This window comes from Phalaenopsis equestris, unplaced genomic scaffold (genome assembly GCF_001263595.1).
Source record: "Phalaenopsis equestris unplaced genomic scaffold, ASM126359v1 Scaffold000006, whole genome shotgun sequence".
NCBI classification, from domain to species: domain Eukaryota; kingdom Viridiplantae; phylum Streptophyta; class Magnoliopsida; order Asparagales; family Orchidaceae; genus Phalaenopsis; species Phalaenopsis equestris.
Genome location: NW_018164448.1, coordinates 1,329,263 through 1,349,520, shown reverse-complemented (window position 1 = coordinate 1,349,520; position 20,258 = coordinate 1,329,263). Strand labels below are relative to the sequence as shown.

The window sequence follows — 20,258 nt, the reverse complement described above, 5'->3', positions numbered from 1 at the left end:
AAACGGACGTCATATCTTTCTTAGTTTATTTGATCGAGTCTCATCCTCAAGTCTTGTGTTTATCCCTCGGGATAGATACAGGATTTGAGGTAGAGTGCTCTTTCATTTAAACTGTGAAAAAATATGAGGTCAGTTTGATTTCATATTTTTCTAAAATTATATATATATACGTAAATTCAAAAGTCCTTCCGAAGCGGGTGACGGGATTTCGATTCCGGCTGCCGACAGCTTCTTACGGGCGACCCCCCAAACATTAACTTTTTCCCCTTTTAAGCGCCGACACCCCCTTTCCTTTCTTTCTTCATGCGTCGCGGTAGAAGTTGAAGCCGCTCGATTAGGGCACGGCTACACATTCCTCTTCTTTTCTGTGTCCCCCACTCTCGCTCACTTGTTATAATCATTTGTTTCACAAGGATTTGAAAGAAACACTCGCCTCTTAAGCGAAATCACGTGCATGGTTATTTATCGTGCCAATTTAAAATTTAATTTTCATATATATTATATATTATTATTATTATTATTATTTTAAAATCCAGTTATTAAATTTCAAATGCATTTGCAAGGCGGATGATGATAGTTGAAACTTTCATAGTTCAAGCTAAAACTGTCTGACGGCTTGACATCGAGGAGAGGGTGGATAGGGGCGATAGCAAGCAAGCGGACGGAAGGGGGGGCAATAAACAGTAGGTGGACTGGAAGGGGTGCCGGCAAGCAGCAATGGATGGTAAGGGTGGCAGCAAATGGGGTTGGAGGGGCGGTAACAAGCAGAAGGAAGGATACACACTACATCAGGACGAGTTACAGCCAGAGCACATTCTCGTCGTCGGATACAACCTCAAGAGAAAAAAACGGGATGTCAAAGGCTGTCCTGACAAAATCACAAGCAAAAACTACAAAGCTAAAAAACAAGAATCACATATATAAGCCCCATATAACTATGATTGGATTCCCACATGAAAAGAAGATGTTGATCCCTTTTGAAAGAGCCGATCAGCCCTCTCGGGTCTAAACTTGTTCAGCCTAGACGAAGGATGTCACGAGAGAAGTCCGCGGCTCCCTCTACGTTGCGCTTGCGGCTCACTCGCGTCACACATTAAATAGCATGTTAGGTATGTACAGCCCTCCACCCCTACTCCCCTTGTTGCGGCCACCTTACCATCACCCTTTCGGCTTCCCCGCAATTATCCAGCCGTAGGCCAGCCTTCCCTAGCTATCCCTAGACCACCCAACCACCTACAACTCTCAGTTTCCACCACCTCGAACTGCAGCCCACACCCTCGAACCTCACCCCTAGTAGGTATTCGTGTTTATGATGTTATTTTTCCAATTTAAATTGTTTTTGATTGTAACCCTATTTGTTTTTTAGTAATAATATTCACCTTCCCTATTGTAGCTTGGGTTAACTCTGATATTAATGTGACAGGAGGAAAAGTTTGAGCTTGAACTATGGAAGTTTCAACCACGTCATCCACCTTGCAAATGCTTGTTATGTCAGCAAAGAACTAAAAATAACCTTGCCTGATGGGATCTTTATGTAGGAAGTCGGATAGGTTTTGAAGGCAAAGAATGGGGATATTTAGACGAACTGTGGATAATGCTGCTTCCATGCATTTTTCCTGTTACCATGGCCTTAATGATTAAAATAATATTGCTATAAATGGGAAGTTTCGAGGACAGTAAGAACTCTTCAATCACCCCAACATTGCCTAGCTCAATCCAGGGGCACTTATTTCCAATATAAAAGCCTGTAATAAATTTGCCTAATAATAGGGCAACTAGGATACAAAATCACAAGCAACAAACTAAAGGTAGTTATCCAATAACGTCCAAAAAAATTAGAGACAATTTTCTTTCCTTAAATAAATGCGAGACAATTCCAAAACTACCCTATTAAGAGGAAAGGAATAAACTTATTTTCTCATGCAAGAGCATGAGACTTGAGACTGCATTCTCAGCATTTCTACCTTCAATTCGAAGTACATTTCCAAGATCTGATTATGATAATGTTAACTGCTGGTAGTAGTTAAGACAAACAAACGCATGGGTATATGATTGCAACATCATGCAGCACTACTGTGTGCACGTGTAATGCTCCCAAACAAGGCTTATTTTCTCATATGTATACCAAATATAAATAATTTTTCGTAAATTGATTCATGTTTTCGTGAACTAACAATAAAGAATGTTCATTGAAACTAAAAATGTAAAATGTGAAATAGTTAGAATAAGGGAAGTATGTAAGTTACACAGAATGAGGATAAGGCAGCAAACATGATATTAAGGGAAAGTAAGAAAAAAAACCGAAGGAAAAAAAGCAAGTAAAAGTATGGATTAAAACAAGTAAAAGGGAAAATGCATCCACTAAATGTTAAATTTGTTAAAGACCGTATTAATGAAAAAAAAAACCATAGGTCAGATCTAATATGCATGATCAAATATCATACTTAAAATACAAGCCACCAAAGATAACTGAACTCAACAAATGCTCACTTCAGCTGACTGGGAACTAATAATGAATGCATTAATTAGAGCATAAAATCCATAGGACAAAAATCTAATTGAGTGGTAACAGAATTTCAAAGCATTTAGAATACATGGTGCAAATTAAGAAGTACCTTGAAATCACCTGAACGGTTAACCAATGAAGGTTTGTGTAGAGAACCACAAGTTGTCATTAGTCATGCTCACAGAGTTGTAATTACAGCTTAGCCTACATTCTGAAACAGAAAAAAAGGCAGAAAATCTTTTCAAGGATGTGGAAGAGAATCACATTCACCTTCGTCAAGGATGCAAGCAAATAAATGTGGATCTTCAACATGTTCTTTGATAACCTTTTCTTTTGGATAATCAGCCTTCCCTCCTATTACGTTCCAGAAGATATCTGGTTCATTTCCTTCCCTCACTAATGTGGAATGTTTGAGTGGCTGCACGAAGTGTTTTAAAACCTTAAATGGCATCATGCTGGTCACGTAACATATTTACTGAAGCGAACTGCAATGACAAAATCTGGATGCCTAATATTAAAAGCATATTAGAACACATTACACTAAATTCTCATAAGAGAACATATATGTCAATTGCTAGAATTTGTAGGTAAATTACTAACCACATTTACAAGATTTATCAAAACAACTTCCACCGTCAAACATTCAAGTTGGAAACTGGTAAAAGTCAGTTTTCATTTGTACAAAATTCACTAATTTACAGTTATCGTCTGCATAGCAGTGTCTCATATTAAAACCAAGCCTAAAAATATGCATATCAAGTTTCAAAGAAAAATTCAGTGATGTGTCTATAGTCATTTTCTACAAATAAGTTTCAAATAAATACTGTAAAATGTCCCAAAATATAAGCATATCAAAGTGCAAGAAAATTCTAAATGTTTAACCTTAAGACTATCCTGTAGCACATTATACTAAAAGCTGATACAAAAACAAAGTAAATTGCAATAATGTGCAGCTGCAACACTAACTACATTTACTAGATGTGGAAATACAGGATGGTGGGACCGGCCAGTCACCTACAAGGATCCTATAAGATTGAAGGGGAAGACAATTTTGAAAACTCCTTGATTTATTTTTATTATTTGCCCGTTTATGTTTCTTTTATTTGTTTTCAGACTTATCTCATTTCCATACTCAAGATTAGATATATTTGGTAAGCTTGTAAAGTAGGAGATACAATTGCCAATATATGTACTTAACGAGTGAATAATGGTATGCGAGTTATTTTTCCTCCCAAAGTTTCTTTTTCTTCATGCAATCAAAGCTACAAAACAAACCCTAATTTTTTTTTTTCATGACGCCGGATCTTCTTCTGCTGCTGTCTCCTTGCAGGCGTCACTGCTTCCTACAAGTGCTGCTTTGTCCTTCCAGACGAAGGTGCTATTGCCTCCTTACAGATGCAACGCTAATTCCTCCTTCCAGATGCAGGTGCTACTTCCTCCTTCTAGCCGCAGACACTGCTGTGTCCTTACAGATTTAGGTGGTGCTTTCTGCTTACAGGCACAAGTTCGACGCCAGCTGGGAGTTTATTGTCTTCAGTGCAAATAATGTTCTCTTCACTCTAGTGGAAATTAATTCTTCTGTGGAGGCAGCCAAGATCCTGATCGTTCCACCAAAGTCAGACCTCCCGCAGGCTTCTGAGCGCTTCTCACTGCAGGATTCCAGACGCCTCCCAACCTTCCTGTCGGCAGTATCAGTCAGCTGCAGGAAGATCCAGGATCCCAGACTTTTCGCAAAGCATAAATCCCCTCTATTCTTTCCATCGGATTTTTTCTGTAACAAAAAGTATCCCATGTGCAGAACCTCCTCCTCTGACAGAACCCTCCAGCAGCAGCAACAGCCAATTCCCCTCCTTGCAGCCACCTGTCCTTCTGCTGGCCCTCCGTCAAAGCTTTTCCCTGCAGAGGTCAGCACCATAATTCTCCCTGCGAGCCAAAAATTTTCTGTAGGCACTCCCGGTTCCTATTTCTTCTCCTTTCAGGATCTCGACAGACCGCCAGCTGAGAGAGTTCCTCTCCTTACCGGATTTCTACCCGCAGCCTTCCTATCTTCGTTTTCTTCCACCAAGCAGCCACAGGTAGACGCCAGCATTCCAGCAAAAAGTAGCAGCCAGCCTTCCCATCGGCAACCCAGCTGCACCTTCCGGAGCAAGCAGACCTCTTCGGCTTTCTAGACATTCCTTCACTCCTACAACAAGAGGCAACAGGAAATTCTTCCAACCTAAATATGCATAGGATTTATGACCAAGTACAAAATGCAGACATCTAGTTTTACTTTGGAGCCTAACAACATGATGATACACCAAGGTATCATATCATCCTATCTTGCTAACAATGGTAAATTTCGACCTTGGATAATAGATTCAAGTGATTCTAATCACATGATTGGGGACATTCATGCTCTGATTAACTACCAAGAGATTACAAACCCTAAATTTATTAAATTTGCCAATGAATCTCACTTTATGATCGTTTGGAAAAGGGATGTGAAAATCTCCAAAGATATTCAGCTTTCTTTGGTGTTAAACGTTCCCAACTAGATTGTATCCTACTTTCAATTAGCAAGATTGCTCATAACAGGAACTTATCTACCAAATTTCATTTCAACTTTTATGAATTTCAAGTGGTGGATTTGGGGAAGATGATTGGGTGTGTTGAATTGCATCGAGGTCTATATCTGTTCGAGAAGAACTATTCTCTTAACATATAAGTGTCTTCTCCACTCTCCTTTTCTCATGATCCTAAATCTCTTGTGTCTAAGTCTGTCAAAAGTCAAGTTTCATTATGACATTGTCGTCTGGACCATCCTAATTTTCATTACGTTGCAAAGTTATATCATCATCTCTTTATTCACAAAAAGTTAGAGTTTTATCATTGTAAAAACCTGTCAATTGTCTAAACATACTCTCATGTATATCATTTGTCACAGTGCAAACCCTTACATCGTTCATCTATCATCCATACTGACATTTGGAGATCTTCAAAATCGATAATCATCAATGGGCACATGGTTTGTATCCTTCATTAATGATCATGCTAAAAACAATTAGGTATTCCTCATAAAGGAAAATTCTAAAATTGCACAAATCATTCAGCCATTTCATGACATGGTTTACATTCAATTCTAATAAAAAATTTAAATTCTCAAAACTGATAATACAAAAAAATACTTCAACAGTATCATTCAATTCTAATAAACAATTAGGTATTCCTCTTCTAACCATCTTACCTCCCAAGTTCCACCACTGAAGGATATCGAACCTAAGATTAAAAACAAGGAAATGAACAAGAAACTTCATGTATACACTAGAAGAAAGCAATCCACGGAGCAAGACATGGACGATATGCAACCACAAGACTGGTCACAACAAAACCCAAACTCACACATCTATGAAGTTCTAAGAGACGTGGAATCCAGTTGAGAAGACAAAAAGTTGCACAAATTATCCTATATAGAAGTATGTTGTCTATTCATGAAGCACTTAAAAGTCCAGAATGAAAAATGTGGTTGACGAGAAAATCTAAGCACTTGATCAAAATGACACATGGACCGTTACAAAGCTTCCTCCAGACAAAAGACCGGTTGGGTGTAAATGGGTGTTCAATGTCAATTACAAAGTAAATGGGAGCATTGAGAGGTTCAGTGTTAGATTAATGGCCAAGGGTTTCACTCAGTTTTTATGGGATAGACTGCCAAGAAATCTTTGCACCAGTAGTCAAGCTTGAATCCTATAAGAATTCTTTCCTTGACAATGAATAAAGAGTAAGAACTACAATAACTTGATATCAAAATGTCTTTTTGATTGAAGATCTCAAGAAAGAATTATATATGGATATCCCATCATAGTTGAAAAATAGCTCAAATAACATCTGGTTGTAAACTAAGGAAGATACCCTCTGACCTCAAACAATCTCCACAGGTACATGATCTGATCAACTTATGAAATTTAATGGATATATTCAATGTCAAGTTGATCATACAACATTCATAAAACAGACACATGAATATAAAAAAACTATACTTATTGTCTATATAGATTATATGATCCTAACAGGAGATGATGAAAAAATGATTAAGAAAATTAAGAATAATCTTGCCAGAAATTTTGAAATTAAGAATCTAGGAGCTATGAGATACTCTCTAAGCTTGGAAGTGGCCAGGTTCAAGATGAGAATTGTGATATCCCAAATAAAATACATCTCAGAATTACTAAAAGTGACAAGGATGTTGAGGTGTAAACCTGTTGGACTCCTATGAAATTAAATGAAAAGTTAACATTCAGAAAGAGAAAATAAACCAGTGGAAAAAGGTAGAAACCAGAAATTAGTAAAAAAACTATATATTTGTCACGCATTAGACATAATATTGTTTATTCTGCCAGCATTATAAGTCAATATATGAATAGTTCAAATGAAGAATATCTGGAGATAGTTTACAGAATATTGAGATTTCTTAAGAAGACCCGTGACAGAGGGTTAAGAAACCAGAAAACATGAAGGTAGAGGTTTACACTGATGAAAGTTGGGCAGAAGAATTTATTGACTGGATATCCATATATGGATATTGCTTATGTGTATGAGAAAATCTTGTCACATGGAAGAGCATAAAACACGTAGTGGTCTCTAGAAATAGTGTTGAATATGAGTATCAACTTGCTTCGGGAATTTGTGAAGGAATGTGGATAAAAATGTGACTAACTGATTTGGGGTATTCCACGGTCAATCCAATGAAAATGTTCTGTAACAACCAAGCTGTCATTGGTATTGTAAAGAATCATGTGCATTATGGCAGGATTAAACACATAGAAATTGATAAATATTTTATCTTTAAAAAGGTCAATGGTGGTAATATTCATTTGATAGACATTTCAACCCATCTCAAAGTCGTTGATGTCTTCATCAAAACTCTACCTCCACTGAGTTAAATACCAAGTTGGGTCTTTACAGCATCTATGACACAGCTTGAGTAGTGTGGAAATTCAGGAAGGTAGGAACCGGCCGACCACCTACAAGGATCTTGAAGGATCAAGTGGAAGTCAACTTTGGAAACTCCAATATTAGTTTTTATTTTTTCCCATTTATATTTATATTATATTATTTCACAATTACCTCCTTTAATTATTTAAGATTAGATATACTAGGAATGTTTGTAAATTAGTAGATATCATTGTACTTATGTGAGAATCATGAAAGTACGTAAGTAATCTTTTCTCCCAAAGTATGTTTTTCTTCCGTATATCTATTAAAACAACGTCAATAATGATTTTTCATTATCAACTTAACGAAATCATGTGAGACAATTGGGTTGCTCAAGTTTGCTCTCATTATCACAAAGATTAAGTAATGTGTGTATGGCTGTTTTCTGCATAGTAATTTAGCATATATACTGTTAAATATAAACCTAAATACACCAATGTCATGGCTCAGGATAAAATAAAAAGATTGTCATTGTCATGTGCCAGTACACAACATTTTACCGTTATAAAACCAGTTCTTAAGATAAATTGCATTTTCATGGCCAGGATAATGAGTATAGTCTGCATTCAAGCAATATAATCTCATGTAAACAAATTAGGATGGAAAAAGATTTTGAGTAGACCAAGGGGAAGATTTTATTTGCATTACCCAAATAAAATATTCCAAAAAGATGCAGTCTATAATTTCGTTAAAAGATGTATTATATTTTTCCTTGAGAGGATTTCAAATTGTATTCAAAATTCCTGTGGATGTCATCAAAATGATTATCAATCTGAGAATTGCTAATAAAAATACTAGACACACAGAATAGGTGCTACTTCTGAACTGCGTTAGGGAAACCCAGTTGCAACAAGCTCTCTTATAAATCCAGTTCACAAGGATTAACAACTGGAATGAAGCGGAGTCACTAAGAAGTAATAAGAATGCATATAGAAAGACATCTTACATTTAGCTGGTCCCGCAAACTGTCAACAAGATTATGATCTCTAGGTGATGAGAGACTCCCCACCCAAGTGAAGAAAGTTGTTTGATCTTGTAATATATAGCAGTAAGAGGAATTGAGTGAATAAGAAACCTGAAATATACTTTCAGCTGTAAGTAAATTCAATCCTTGTTCAGCAAAAACTTTTATCTTGTCTAAAACAATTAATATTTTTAGCACAAAGAGCTAGACTTGATGTCTGAGAAGATGGAGTAAATCTTGAAGCATTCTTTATTTGCTGATTGGTGTAAAATAGTAAAAACGTTCCTTAAATTTTTAAATGCAAATGATATGCCAAACAAAGCTACTTTGAAAAGTAAGGATTCGAGTTATGACACTGAAACTTAAAAACATTAAACAGTATTAGATAATGGCAGTTGCTATCAAATAGACTCTGCAATTGGTAAGATCTTTTGACATATGAATAACAAGTATAGCCTTAATGAAAATCATGATTCTGTTAATGTACATCTGGTTGCATTTAATATAAAGTGATAGAGATGACTAGATTTCACTATTTGGTTGGATCAATGTATGTGGAGCTCTTTGAATTTAAATTCTTTAACTTATAAAGAACTTTATATATTTTAATATATACATTGGCCTCACCCATGGCATTGATTATGTTGCTGCAGATAAAGACAGGAAGACGGAGGGGAGTTCTAATGGAGTTCCGTGGTTTTCTGTGAACCGAGAAGAAGGCGTAATAATTTTATATAAAAAAATAAAAATAATAATAAGAAAAAGAAAATTTAATTTTTGGCTCGGTTTGAAACAGAATAACCGTTTTGATGGTTCTACTTAGGAGACGAGCACCTCATTCGAACTGGACGAAACACCCAAGGAATGATGCGGATAGAAAAAAAGTCTGAACACCCAATATCTATCCGGCTTTCAATCTTAGCACTCTCCGTTAATTTCTCTACACCATCAGTCACCTCAGTGGTTCGTCCTCTCACAGCCCGTCGCTCACCCTAAGAATGTAGACGGTGATATCATCCTCTCTAAACCGCCTTCACACCGACATCTAATCTTTCCCTCACAGCCCCTCGTCGCTGATGGCGACATCAATGTCCCTTTTTTTAAAATTTCTCTACAAAATATCAAGACTTTCTGCTCAAACACGGGAAGCCAAATAGAGCAGGAAACCAGCTTTAGCCAGCAACCAAAGTGGTTTTTTTTATGGAGCAGCAATGTTTACATCTTTCCAATTCCTTGTAATCAATAGCAAGCATATGATGCCTGAGAGATTTTAGATGAAATAGAAAGAATCTAAAAGAAAGATGAATAAATTGTATATATATATATATATATATATATATCTTAATTTCCTCAAAAAATTATCATAAAAAACTTTTAGAAAAAAAAACAGAGACGACATTTTTCCCCAGATCTGTTTCTTGTCGGGTGGCATCATAAAAACGAATTAGGGCTTTTGAGAGCCAGCAGGTGCTTGAAATGAGCATTCGGTCATTCTTTGATAGAAAGAAGGATGACGAAGACAACAACGACCAGTTAGGAGTCCATAATCATGGGAGGCCAGCAAACTATGCAGACAAATAACTAGGAGTGCTAAATCTGAAAGCCATATAGGATTTGGGCGGTTAATTAGTGCATATCAAAGTTTAGGTGTTTAAGATGTAAATTCATATGTTTTAATCTTAAGTTTATCAAGAGTCACGCTTTTATATAGTACTAGTTGGCATCCTATTGTATCTGTGTACGTTAAGAAAAAAAAGAAAAAAGAAATTGAAATAAAAATGAAAATGAAAATAGTTAAACATTTCTTTGTACCAATTTTAAACCGTGCTACTGAGATAACCTCTTAAAGGAAAAATAAATAAAATTTATAATTGATTAAGATGATAAAAATGTAATTGATTAAGATGATTTAATAATTTTTTTTATAAAAATAAAAATATAAAGCTCACTTTATAAATCAACAGATTCCTTTGAACATTTATGTCAAGCATTTGTTTAATAATTTAGTACATAATAAAATAATATGCCTAAAACTACCTGCGTTACGATTGTTGAGTTGCTTTGTTTTATAAATGGATGTCATTTGAATGATTTCGACAATAATCGAGTTAATTTCGATCTAACTCAAATGTCATGACATTCAATATTCATTTTAGACTTCATCCTCGCTCATTATAAATCGTGGAATCTATATCAACATCAACAACAATAAGGACAAGACAAAGTAAAGTAGAATACATTGAAGCAAATGAATGGTTAGACTGAGTAACAACATCTAGAGTCTAGATAGCTGATTTAACAACATTTTAATACTAGGCTAACTTCACCAAACCTGCTATCTCATTTGCTGGTTGATTTGTCAAATAGGCTGTTGACAGGTTTCTTTCAAGATTAGCAGAATTTCTTAAATATCAATAAATGTGATAATATGGTCATATTAGTGCAAATGATTTGTGCTTTGAATTCAAACCAAAAAATTATCGAGGCAGAAGCAGGCAACAAAAATGGTTTTAAGGAAAATTTTGAAAACATTCATATAGTATACTACTACAAAGGCGGAAGTTGAAAAAGCGCTGGAAATAATGGATTCTCAACGTAAACAATAAAAATGAAAACTCACTAAAAAAAAATCTTTTAAAAGTATAAAATGTAGACAGTAACACCTCTTTAAATGCATCCAACAGAAACAGTATTGTAAAACATCAAGGGGTTATTTATTAGTCTAGTAGGAAAAGAGACCAAGCTATTAAATATTCCATCCCTCTCATACATTATCTATACCAGCTTGTAATTGTGCAAAACAGGCCATTTCATGGAAGGTGGATGATGCTTAATAGCAAAAAAAGTATTTTGTGATCAGATAGAATAACGATGTTTCCATGATGATTCCCATAAAAAATAGGAATGCACATGAAGCTAGTAGCTTTTTGCTACTCTATACGATGCAAATTACTAAAAGGCTGCTCCATATGGTGTAAAATAAGCAGAAAAAGATGGCTTTGCTCCACTTACAGGATCAACTTGGATGGCCTGCATGTTACGAGGGGAGGACCCCTGAACTCGAAATAAAGCCAATTTATCTTTGTCATAAGTTTCATTGGTGATACCTTGTTCTGATAGGAACAGTATATATCCTGAACTCAATCCTCCCTATAAGTTTATTCCAACAAAAAGGTAGATGCATGCTCAATTTATGACTGCCAACAGCACACTTACGTATTGCACAAAGAATGCTCTCACCTTTAAAATAACGAGAGACTGGAAAATCGAGAAGAAGAGTTGTGGTTCTTTACCTTCACAAATTTGAGCCTGAAAGATTTGCGATGAGTAAATTAACTTTCAATATCCCAAATCTAGGACAGAATTCAAAAACTTTCTTCTTTTCAAATGATATTTAACTTTCGATAAAGGCAACTGCCTCCTTAAAAAGTGCTGCTATTTAAAAAAAGTACGAATAACTTGAGCAATGATGCTAGAACTAAAATTATGGAAGCTATCATTGTCATGGTTGAATGGTTAAACAGGGAAAAGGCAGTAGTTATAAAAGTATTACCAAAATTTAAAATTAACACAAACCATGACATAAGAACCCTTAATTGATTCTGTCATTCTTGTCATTAGGGAGAGCGCATTAACTTGATCTTCCTGCATCACAATATTAATAGTCTCAACTTGTCCATCATCAGAGATGAGTCAAGGTAAGAAATTAACTTTCAATATCCACCCAAATGAGATTCTTGTGCAAACTTCAATACATACCAATGTACTGTCCAACCCCAACCATGCATAAAATACATTATTATCCTTGGCATTTTCAGAATAAATATACTTGACAATGTAACAGTCTCCTCTGTAAAGCATGGCCTGTTCTGCAGAAGAAAGTGGAGTGGCATCATGGCCATTAACCCGCCAAACCTAAACAAAAGTTGATCCCATGTCAATGATTTCTGCCGCACAAGATATTTAACAAACAAAATTGAAGGAAAACTTATAAGTTACGCTAAGGATGCCATGGCTGTCTATTATTGGTTGATAATCATCCTCAGGAATTTCCTTCACGTCATATCCCTGATGCTTGAATATAGCTATATCATGTACAGGCAAAGCATGTCATTTTATAGAATTATCAGTAAAATTCTTTGAATAAAGAATATCATATAATACAACCAGCTACTTTCCCTCTGCCTTCTATATACAGGCTGGGTGCTGCATTTTGCGGCCAATCTTTAAAATATGACTTGAATTTAGCAGTTTCAGATCCCTCAGTCAAGAAAGTTGTGTGGATGCTCACAGGTCTGTCCTGAGTGTGCATAAATTCCTGCACAGAACGATATATGGCTCACAAGAAAAAAAAAATTGAAAAAAACTGTTAAGGAAATATTGAGGAAAGTAGCAGAACGGTACCATATAAAAAAAATGAATACCCAAAGAACAAACAAAATTACATTCACAAAGAAAAAACAAAATTACATTTTCTGGAGAAGAAGATCACGAACTGTTTAACAAAGCAAACATAAATATGTTACAAGTTCACCAGCAGTATCAATTTATCTATACAAAGGAAAGCGATGAAGTTAGTAAGCTCTAAAAACACAGTGATAGCTTATATCACATGACCATGCATAGTTATACATTTCGAACAGTCAGACATCAGTATGGTCAAGCAATAAGATCAAGAATTAAGCTCTTCTAAGCATTCAGTAGACAAGCCGAGAGAGAAAAAGTGAGCCAATAACAAAAGATAGATGAAAAAGGGAGAGAACGAGAAAGTGGAAGAACTAATAAGGCCAAAGAAACGTTATGCACAATGCCTATAAACCCTGGAAAAACCACCTCAAATACTCTGCTCAATGCTTTTAAGTTTTTCTACATACAGATAAATTGACGCCTTTTGGATAACACAAGATTCATGAGCCAAAGTAGATCTTAACAAATCATCTACAGAACATTCAAGAAATATTTTCCAAAATATGGCAATTCTTACTTCCACTGCAAGAATAGATGCCTTTCTTTCGCTGACCAATGTAGTCCTTCCCATCCATAAAAAGATTTCAGCGCCACAATCCAACACATAGCACCTATCAGAGCTCAGCAGCCCTTTAGCTAAAGAAAGCGAATCAAGAAGAAGCAACTTGCCTTTATTGAAGCTGAAAAAAGATTAACCGTAAGATATTACAGTTAAAAAGAAGAAAAAAAAGTGTAGAAAACTGCAAACATTATTTCTGCTTCTCAAAAAGAATGTTAACCATGGCATATTCTACATTTCTACAAGGTCAGAAAATGCATTCAAACAGGGAGACACAACAGTAAACTTAGGTCTTTGTAACAGTGCCCACCCAAAAAGGTTTGCAGCAGAAGGCTTTTCATTCTGCTCAGTACTCTGTGATTCCCGTGGAATGGGAGCATAACCGCCAAAAAAGCTCCAGAATTCTCCAGCATCAGAATCACCAACAAATTTTCCATCCTCTGCGCTAGTTTTCTGTTAATAATTTGCAGCAAGGAATCTTTTAGAAATATGTAAACTAGACATACCAATTGTAGCCACTTTACACCTTCCACTATGCTGATTCTCATTTATGTACTGAACAACTTCCAAAGCTTTAGCCCTTTCTTGTATGCTGGAATTACAACCGCTAAAAAGAAAAATTTTTGATTCTGTGTCCAGTATAAATACATTATTATGGTTCAAAGAGGACCGCAAAAAGGGAACCTGAGGGAATGATATTGACAAAAAGAAAAATCTATCATAGTGTATTCAATATGCAATAATTCAGGAAGGTTACTGCAACGAACACGAACATAAGAAAGGATCTCATAAATAAAGAGCAGTAATTCTGAAAGAGTTATGATAGTGCTACTTAGGGGAGCCTACTTCTCTGACACGGATAGCATGATCCCCCTTGCAAGCCAGCAATGTAACTCGGTATCCTCCATTGCCATCATCTTGTATTTCTGAAGTGAAAACTCCTTCAATAGGTATAATGCAGGGTTTGAAATAGGACAAGAACTTCTCCGTTTCATTTCCTTGAACCTCCTTGTAGTGGACAGCACGAGATCCCAATGCTGCATCCAACTCAAGGGCTTTATCTGATGCCAGATTGGAGTCATCCTAAAGTTCACAATAGTGAGCTTAAAATAATAAATGATTACAGAACCAGTTAGAAAAATGAAACAAAGATTGAAGTTTTACTTATTGACAAACCTCCTCAGCATCCTTCCCCGCCCAGTAATGTATATCATGCTGATAAATTCCGTTTCTAAGAATAGCTGTCTGTTAAAATGGGACAAAGTACTGAACAATTACTATTATTTAGTTCTAACTGTTATTCAGTTTGAGCTTTTAATATGAACAGAAGATTTAAATGAAATTCAAATAGGACTTCTTGTAAAAGAGGTTAAAGACCAGTGTAAGCAACTTACATTCAAAACTATATATGCACTTCTAGAGAAAAACTTTCCATGGGAGGATTTACGAACCAGGACTGGCCTGAGATTTTCAATGCACCAAATTTCTAATCCTCTGAGAATTAGGAAAACATGAGAGGAAGATTAAACAGAGCCATAATTTGAAGAGAATAGGAAGAAGTACATGAAATATAGGAGAAGTGATCAAGATATAAAAATGTTAAATATAAAGAAAATAAATAAATATATCATACATATTTTCATTATTGTCTTTGAAAAATTAAAACTAGCACAATATATCTAAATATTGGATTTTTATTAACATAAACATAAACCATCATATTTGCTCTCAAGTAGCAAAATCTTCCTCCATTCCTGAAATAGTGAGGAGGTAGTCCTGCGGAAGTTTAAAGCCCGAAGTTTAAAGCCCATAATCTAGAAACATACAGTGGAACAACAGACCATCAAACCACCTTGAAACATTCGAGAACATCAAGTCTATGCACAGTATATCTGATTCTATCAAGCCCAGATTATTTGTGAACAGCATCCAGGATGTTGTGCAAAGGTAGTTCCAGCATTGCCTCGGTCGAGCAGCTCTCATTCCTCTTTTTGCAACAATTGGCTGCAATGAAGACACACATAGTGCTTCTTATGTGTCAATCTGTAGGGGGGTCTTTAAGGACAATTTCAGGTTCAACAAAACTTTTAATGAAGCCGCTGACAATAACAACAATATTATCAAAGCCATTTTTGCAATCGAGCAACCAAAGAAATTTAATTTTTTTTGTCACTACAAACTGTTATGTGCTTTGTACATTGCACGTACGCCGCAGAGTCACGAAGCATCCTAAAGAACAGTACATCATCCAAACGTCGTGCCAACTTCAACGAAAGTATACGAAAGCTCCAATAACTGCTCCCCGCTAAGATTGTTCCACTACGAGAAGGTAGTAAGCTCTTCTGTGCACGGCCGTTGTAACTAGAGAAATTATGTAATCATTTCACATATGTTGGACTAGGATCTGAACGTGTAATCACAAACCCATAGTGGATTATTTCAACTGAGCTAGGAGCCGTGGTTTTTCTTTCTTTAAAGGTTTTTCAAATAAAAACTTGTATTGTTTCTACCTTTCACTTTCATTACCTGAGTGTGTTGGATTCTAATACAAGGCTAAGGCGATATTCATTACTTTGCCGCCGAGAATTCCTTGGCACACATCAATTTGACACCGTTTATGAGAATCATAATCCCACCATCAATGAACTCTTGAAACTTGTCAAATGACCACCAGACGCAATCCTCGCAACAACGAAGCATCTCACTTCAATACCCACCATTCTAGAGGGTAGTCACGAAGCCAAGGACGCCAAGCCTCTACCGCTTCCCACCCTGGAAGACACTATCCTGCTAGCAAAGGCGCATCGAGTCCCTCTTTGAAGAATCAAATGCACTGGATAGAAGAGTAATATAATGAGATCCTTTAAACTCCACTTATCGATCTCGCATAGCTAGACCGATTGGTAACCCTCCGACACTCACAGAAAACTTGGCCCAGTCGCACCTTGTTGTTACTCCCGAAAACTTGATCCATGACGAGCTACGGTGTCTGGTTCGAGAAAAATTTCCTCTAGAAGATAGGGGTTGTTTCCCCACTCGTCCCAACTTTCAAAAGTGTCACTACCCGGCCTAGGGTTTGAAATTAACCAAAGAGGATACAGACGGTCGGATTGTGAGAATTAAATTTTTTATGTTCATTTTCTATAAATAATTATTGACTAAAGCAACATTCAATAATCAAATAAGAGCAATATAATTAAATTTATCGTTTTACATGTTATTTGTACCTTCTATAAATATTTTTTATTTTATCGTTCATCTTTTAATAAATTAAATTTACCTGAAAAGTTATTTTAACATAACTGTGAGCTAAACAAAGATAGTATCAACTCCTAAACTACAATAATACAACTGAAAAAGCATAATATGCATGTCAATTAAATTTTTAATAAATCTATATATTATGATATTATTCAATAAATTTTACTATTTTTATTATCATTATATATATGTACAACCAACACAAGAGCACCATCTAAGAGTTATAACAATTAAGGTACTTCAATATCAATATCATGTTTCATTTACGTGCACAAATATCTTAGTGTTTTCTCACTAGTACCACAAATAAGTAACTACATCATAGTCAGTCATGCACATACAAAAAATCAATATAGGTATATCATTCATACGTTCATCGCATTTAATTCAATATACTATATATATAGCATTCACCAAAGTATGACAATAAGTAGCTATGAAAATTCATAACAATGTGGCCAATAAAGAAAAAGAGCATATCAATCAAAATAAAGCTTGGACAAACATCATTAACTACTAAAGCAAAATAGTTGAGAAGAAATATAAAATTATTATAGATTAAAAGTACGAGTACTCACCACGATGAAGATTAATTTATTACTAGATTTTCCCAAACGTCGACTCTTCTAAAATTAAAGCTTATAATAAACATGAGTATTCATATTTCAAAGGTTTAATCAATTATCATTTTAATTAGCTATTAAAATTACATTATTTAAGTATTAAATATTCATGAATTTTCTTCATGAAATCCTAATTAGTTTTATTTTGTTATTAAAGTCATTAAATAAATCGTAATATAAATCCAATTTTTTCATTATTGAAGTTTGTTCGGGTCAAACTTCCTTGTCATCTAGCTCGCACAATTCACCTTCTATTCCCCTCCAAATCTAGATTCTAACCAAAAGTCCTAAATAATAAAATTTTATATTATTACAATATATATATATAATCAATTAAATAAATCATTAGAGACTTCAATTCGCTGCGACATCCTCTTTATCATTAGAAGGTCCGCAGCTTCATGTTCTCTTTTCCAAAAGCTAGCATCCTCACTTGAAAAGCATGCAAAGTCTCTGCGTTCTAAATTCTTCTCATGATCACCAAAAGTATGGTTGATCTTTGCTAGCCCGATCTTTCGTGCCCTCGAAAAAAAGGTCGGCTCATTTTAAAATGGTGTCGTTATCGCTTCTTCAAAATTCAAGTACTTCAAATTTCTAGGGCATGGAACTCTCCAGATATCGGTATATTAACAGTACATAAAATCTCCTCAAGAAAGCGCGACAGCGCCCTAAAAATTTCCTTCCAGAAAGTGTGACAGCAATGCAAAAAATTCTCTTCTAGAAATCACAGCAACAACACGGGAAATCTTCACCAGAAAGTGTGAAACAGCATGAAAAATTCGCTCTTGAAACCATAATAGTAATGTGAAAAATTTCCTCAAGAACTCACTACAACAGCGAGAGAAATCTCCCACAAAAAGCGTAACAACACTGCAGAAAATTTCCTCCAAAAAGCATGCAGCAATTCAATAAAATCTCCTCCAGATATCACCCAAGCAACGCGGGACATCTCACCTAGAAAGTGTTGCAGCGGCGTTAAAAATCTACCCCGGCAAGTATAACAGTAAAGTGAAAAACCCTCTAGAAATCACCACAGTAGCATGAGAAATCTACTTCAAAAACTGTGACAGCAACGCGAAAGAGGAGCTCCGTAGATCACACAAGAGGACTGGGGGGCCACTTTTTTTCTTCTGGGAGCCCTGTTGAATGCCTGCTAGCAGGCCGAGGGAATCTACATTTTTTCTTCTGAGTGATTCCACAATTTTTTTTTTCTCTGAGCCACGTTAATCGCCTATTAGCAAGCCAAAAAATTGTATTTTTTTCTTCAGGGATTCTCGTTGATAACCTGCTAACATATCAGAGAATTCCACATTTTTTTTTCTTCCGGGAGCCCAACTAATCGCTTGTTAGTATATCGAGGGACTCTAGCTTTTTCTTCTGAGATTTCGGTTGAGCGTCTGCTAGTAGACCGGAGGACGCACATTTTTTTTTTTATTTTAGGAGTCTTGTTGATCATTTGTTAGTAAACCGAGAGACTTCACGTTTTTCCTCCTCTTTATCACTTATTTATGGGATCAAAATGACCCCAAAAAAAAATCAACTAAGAAAATGTCCAAGAATGGTCATAATTCGAGTGTTCCCATGACAGTCAACCGAAACCAATCAGATTTGGACGGCATTTGCATGTGATATGCATGATTTCAACAAATCATGATTCACACCATATATCGTGGTCCGCATGAAATCTAGATTTATCAAATTCAGACCGTGATGAAAGAGATTGCAAGTGACGATGGAATAAATCTAGCTCGCAATCAAATTTCAAAAATCCGGATTTACGTCACAAAAGTGGTGTAACACATAGGAATAAAAATGAAGATGAAATGCAAAAAAATTAGATTCAAGGGAGTGTTGGATTTATTTATGTATTTTGGTGTTTGCATAGCTTTAAGTTAAATCCAAAGCTAAATCCAATTAATAATATGCTACCAAAAACCAGTAAGTCTAAAACTAGTTGACATTTTTTTCCACCCTCCAGGAAGGCAGAAATTCCACTTCCCTCATAAAAATCAAATATTGGTTTTTCTTTAGAAAATGTATTCAGATATAATCAAACAATGATATTACGTTTAAATTCTGATAAAATCAGCGAAGCCCTCACTTCGTTTTCATTACCTCTACCCAACCAACATATCAAACAGAGATCTCTTCAGTTTTCCACTAATCAGAAGTTTTGAATCTGCACTAGTGCTCAGTCTTTACAGTTGAGAAATCGTTGCTAAAGTAGCACTAGAGAAAGAAACAAGAAGTAAATGGCAGCGCAATGGGGGACTTACGCCTTTGCTCCAGCACCGCGGAAGGCTTCATCGACGCCGCCCTTCCACATCGTCGGGCCAGATCCACAAGGCACGCAAACCAAAGCGCGAAGAAGCGAACAGTGACCAGCCTGCAAGAATGATTAGATTCCAGGAACAGAAGGGGATCCAGACATCTCAGAGGCCGAGTGGAGCTGTGTTAAAGAGTTGAGATGAGGGCTAAAAAAATCGCAGGAATTAGTCTGAAGAAGTTAGTGGGAGAGACACTGAAGTTATTAATTAATTAAAAGCAAAAAAAAGATTTAGGGGTCTTTGTTTGTGGTGGGCCCCACCATTAAAGCATAAAAAGTTAAAAAATAAGATAATTAACTCCCATTAGTTAAAAATTTAAAAAGATAATTAACAGCTATGAGCCTCTGAATAATGAAAAAACATTACATCAGCTATGAGCTTCTGAATACTGAAAAAACATTACATCAGGAGTCCAATAAAATTACGTTGTGAAGGTGATCGGTCTGATAACATAATAGAATATTCACCTCGTGTTATTCATGTATTATTATATATTATTCAGGTGTTATTGTGTGTTATTGAAGTGGTATTGATATGTTATTGTATTATTATAACACCGAGAATATTCTCATAACAT

At 35.7% G+C, this 20,258-nt stretch overlaps 1 protein-coding gene across 3 annotated transcripts in view; it reads right to left on the bottom strand.

The window, feature by feature from the left end:
- Positions 1 to 19,841, bottom strand: part of LOC110018215 (villin-1) — a 67,160-nt gene extending 47,319 nt beyond the window's left edge. For 2 of the 3 annotated variants that reach the window (XM_020715462.1, XM_020715463.1), the window contains exons 1-16: positions 19,631 to 19,840; positions 14,865 to 14,964; positions 14,647 to 14,715; positions 14,317 to 14,553; positions 13,977 to 14,154; positions 13,781 to 13,910; positions 13,429 to 13,591; positions 12,612 to 12,762; positions 12,444 to 12,529; positions 12,204 to 12,359; positions 12,021 to 12,089; positions 11,685 to 11,753; positions 11,457 to 11,594; positions 8,427 to 8,555; positions 2,777 to 2,924; positions 2,616 to 2,626 (exon numbers count right to left, since the gene is read on the bottom strand). In XM_020715462.1, coding sequence (XP_020571121.1) covers positions 2,616 to 2,626; positions 2,777 to 2,924; positions 8,427 to 8,555; positions 11,457 to 11,594; positions 11,685 to 11,753; positions 12,021 to 12,089; positions 12,204 to 12,359; positions 12,444 to 12,529; positions 12,612 to 12,762; positions 13,429 to 13,591; positions 13,781 to 13,910; positions 13,977 to 14,154; positions 14,317 to 14,553; positions 14,647 to 14,715; positions 14,865 to 14,964; positions 19,631 to 19,680 — 1,884 coding nt within the window. In that variant the 5' untranslated portion in view covers positions 19,681 to 19,840. Of the gene's footprint in view, positions 1 to 2,615; positions 2,627 to 2,776; positions 2,925 to 8,426; positions 8,556 to 11,456; positions 11,595 to 11,684; positions 11,754 to 12,020; positions 12,090 to 12,203; positions 12,360 to 12,443; positions 12,530 to 12,611; positions 12,763 to 13,428; positions 13,592 to 13,780; positions 13,911 to 13,976; positions 14,155 to 14,316; positions 14,554 to 14,646; positions 14,716 to 14,864; positions 14,965 to 19,630 lie in introns of all 3 variants that reach the window. The other variant, XM_020715464.1, reaches the window with a different exon arrangement.
- Between the last annotated feature and the right edge of the window lie 417 nt (positions 19,842 to 20,258).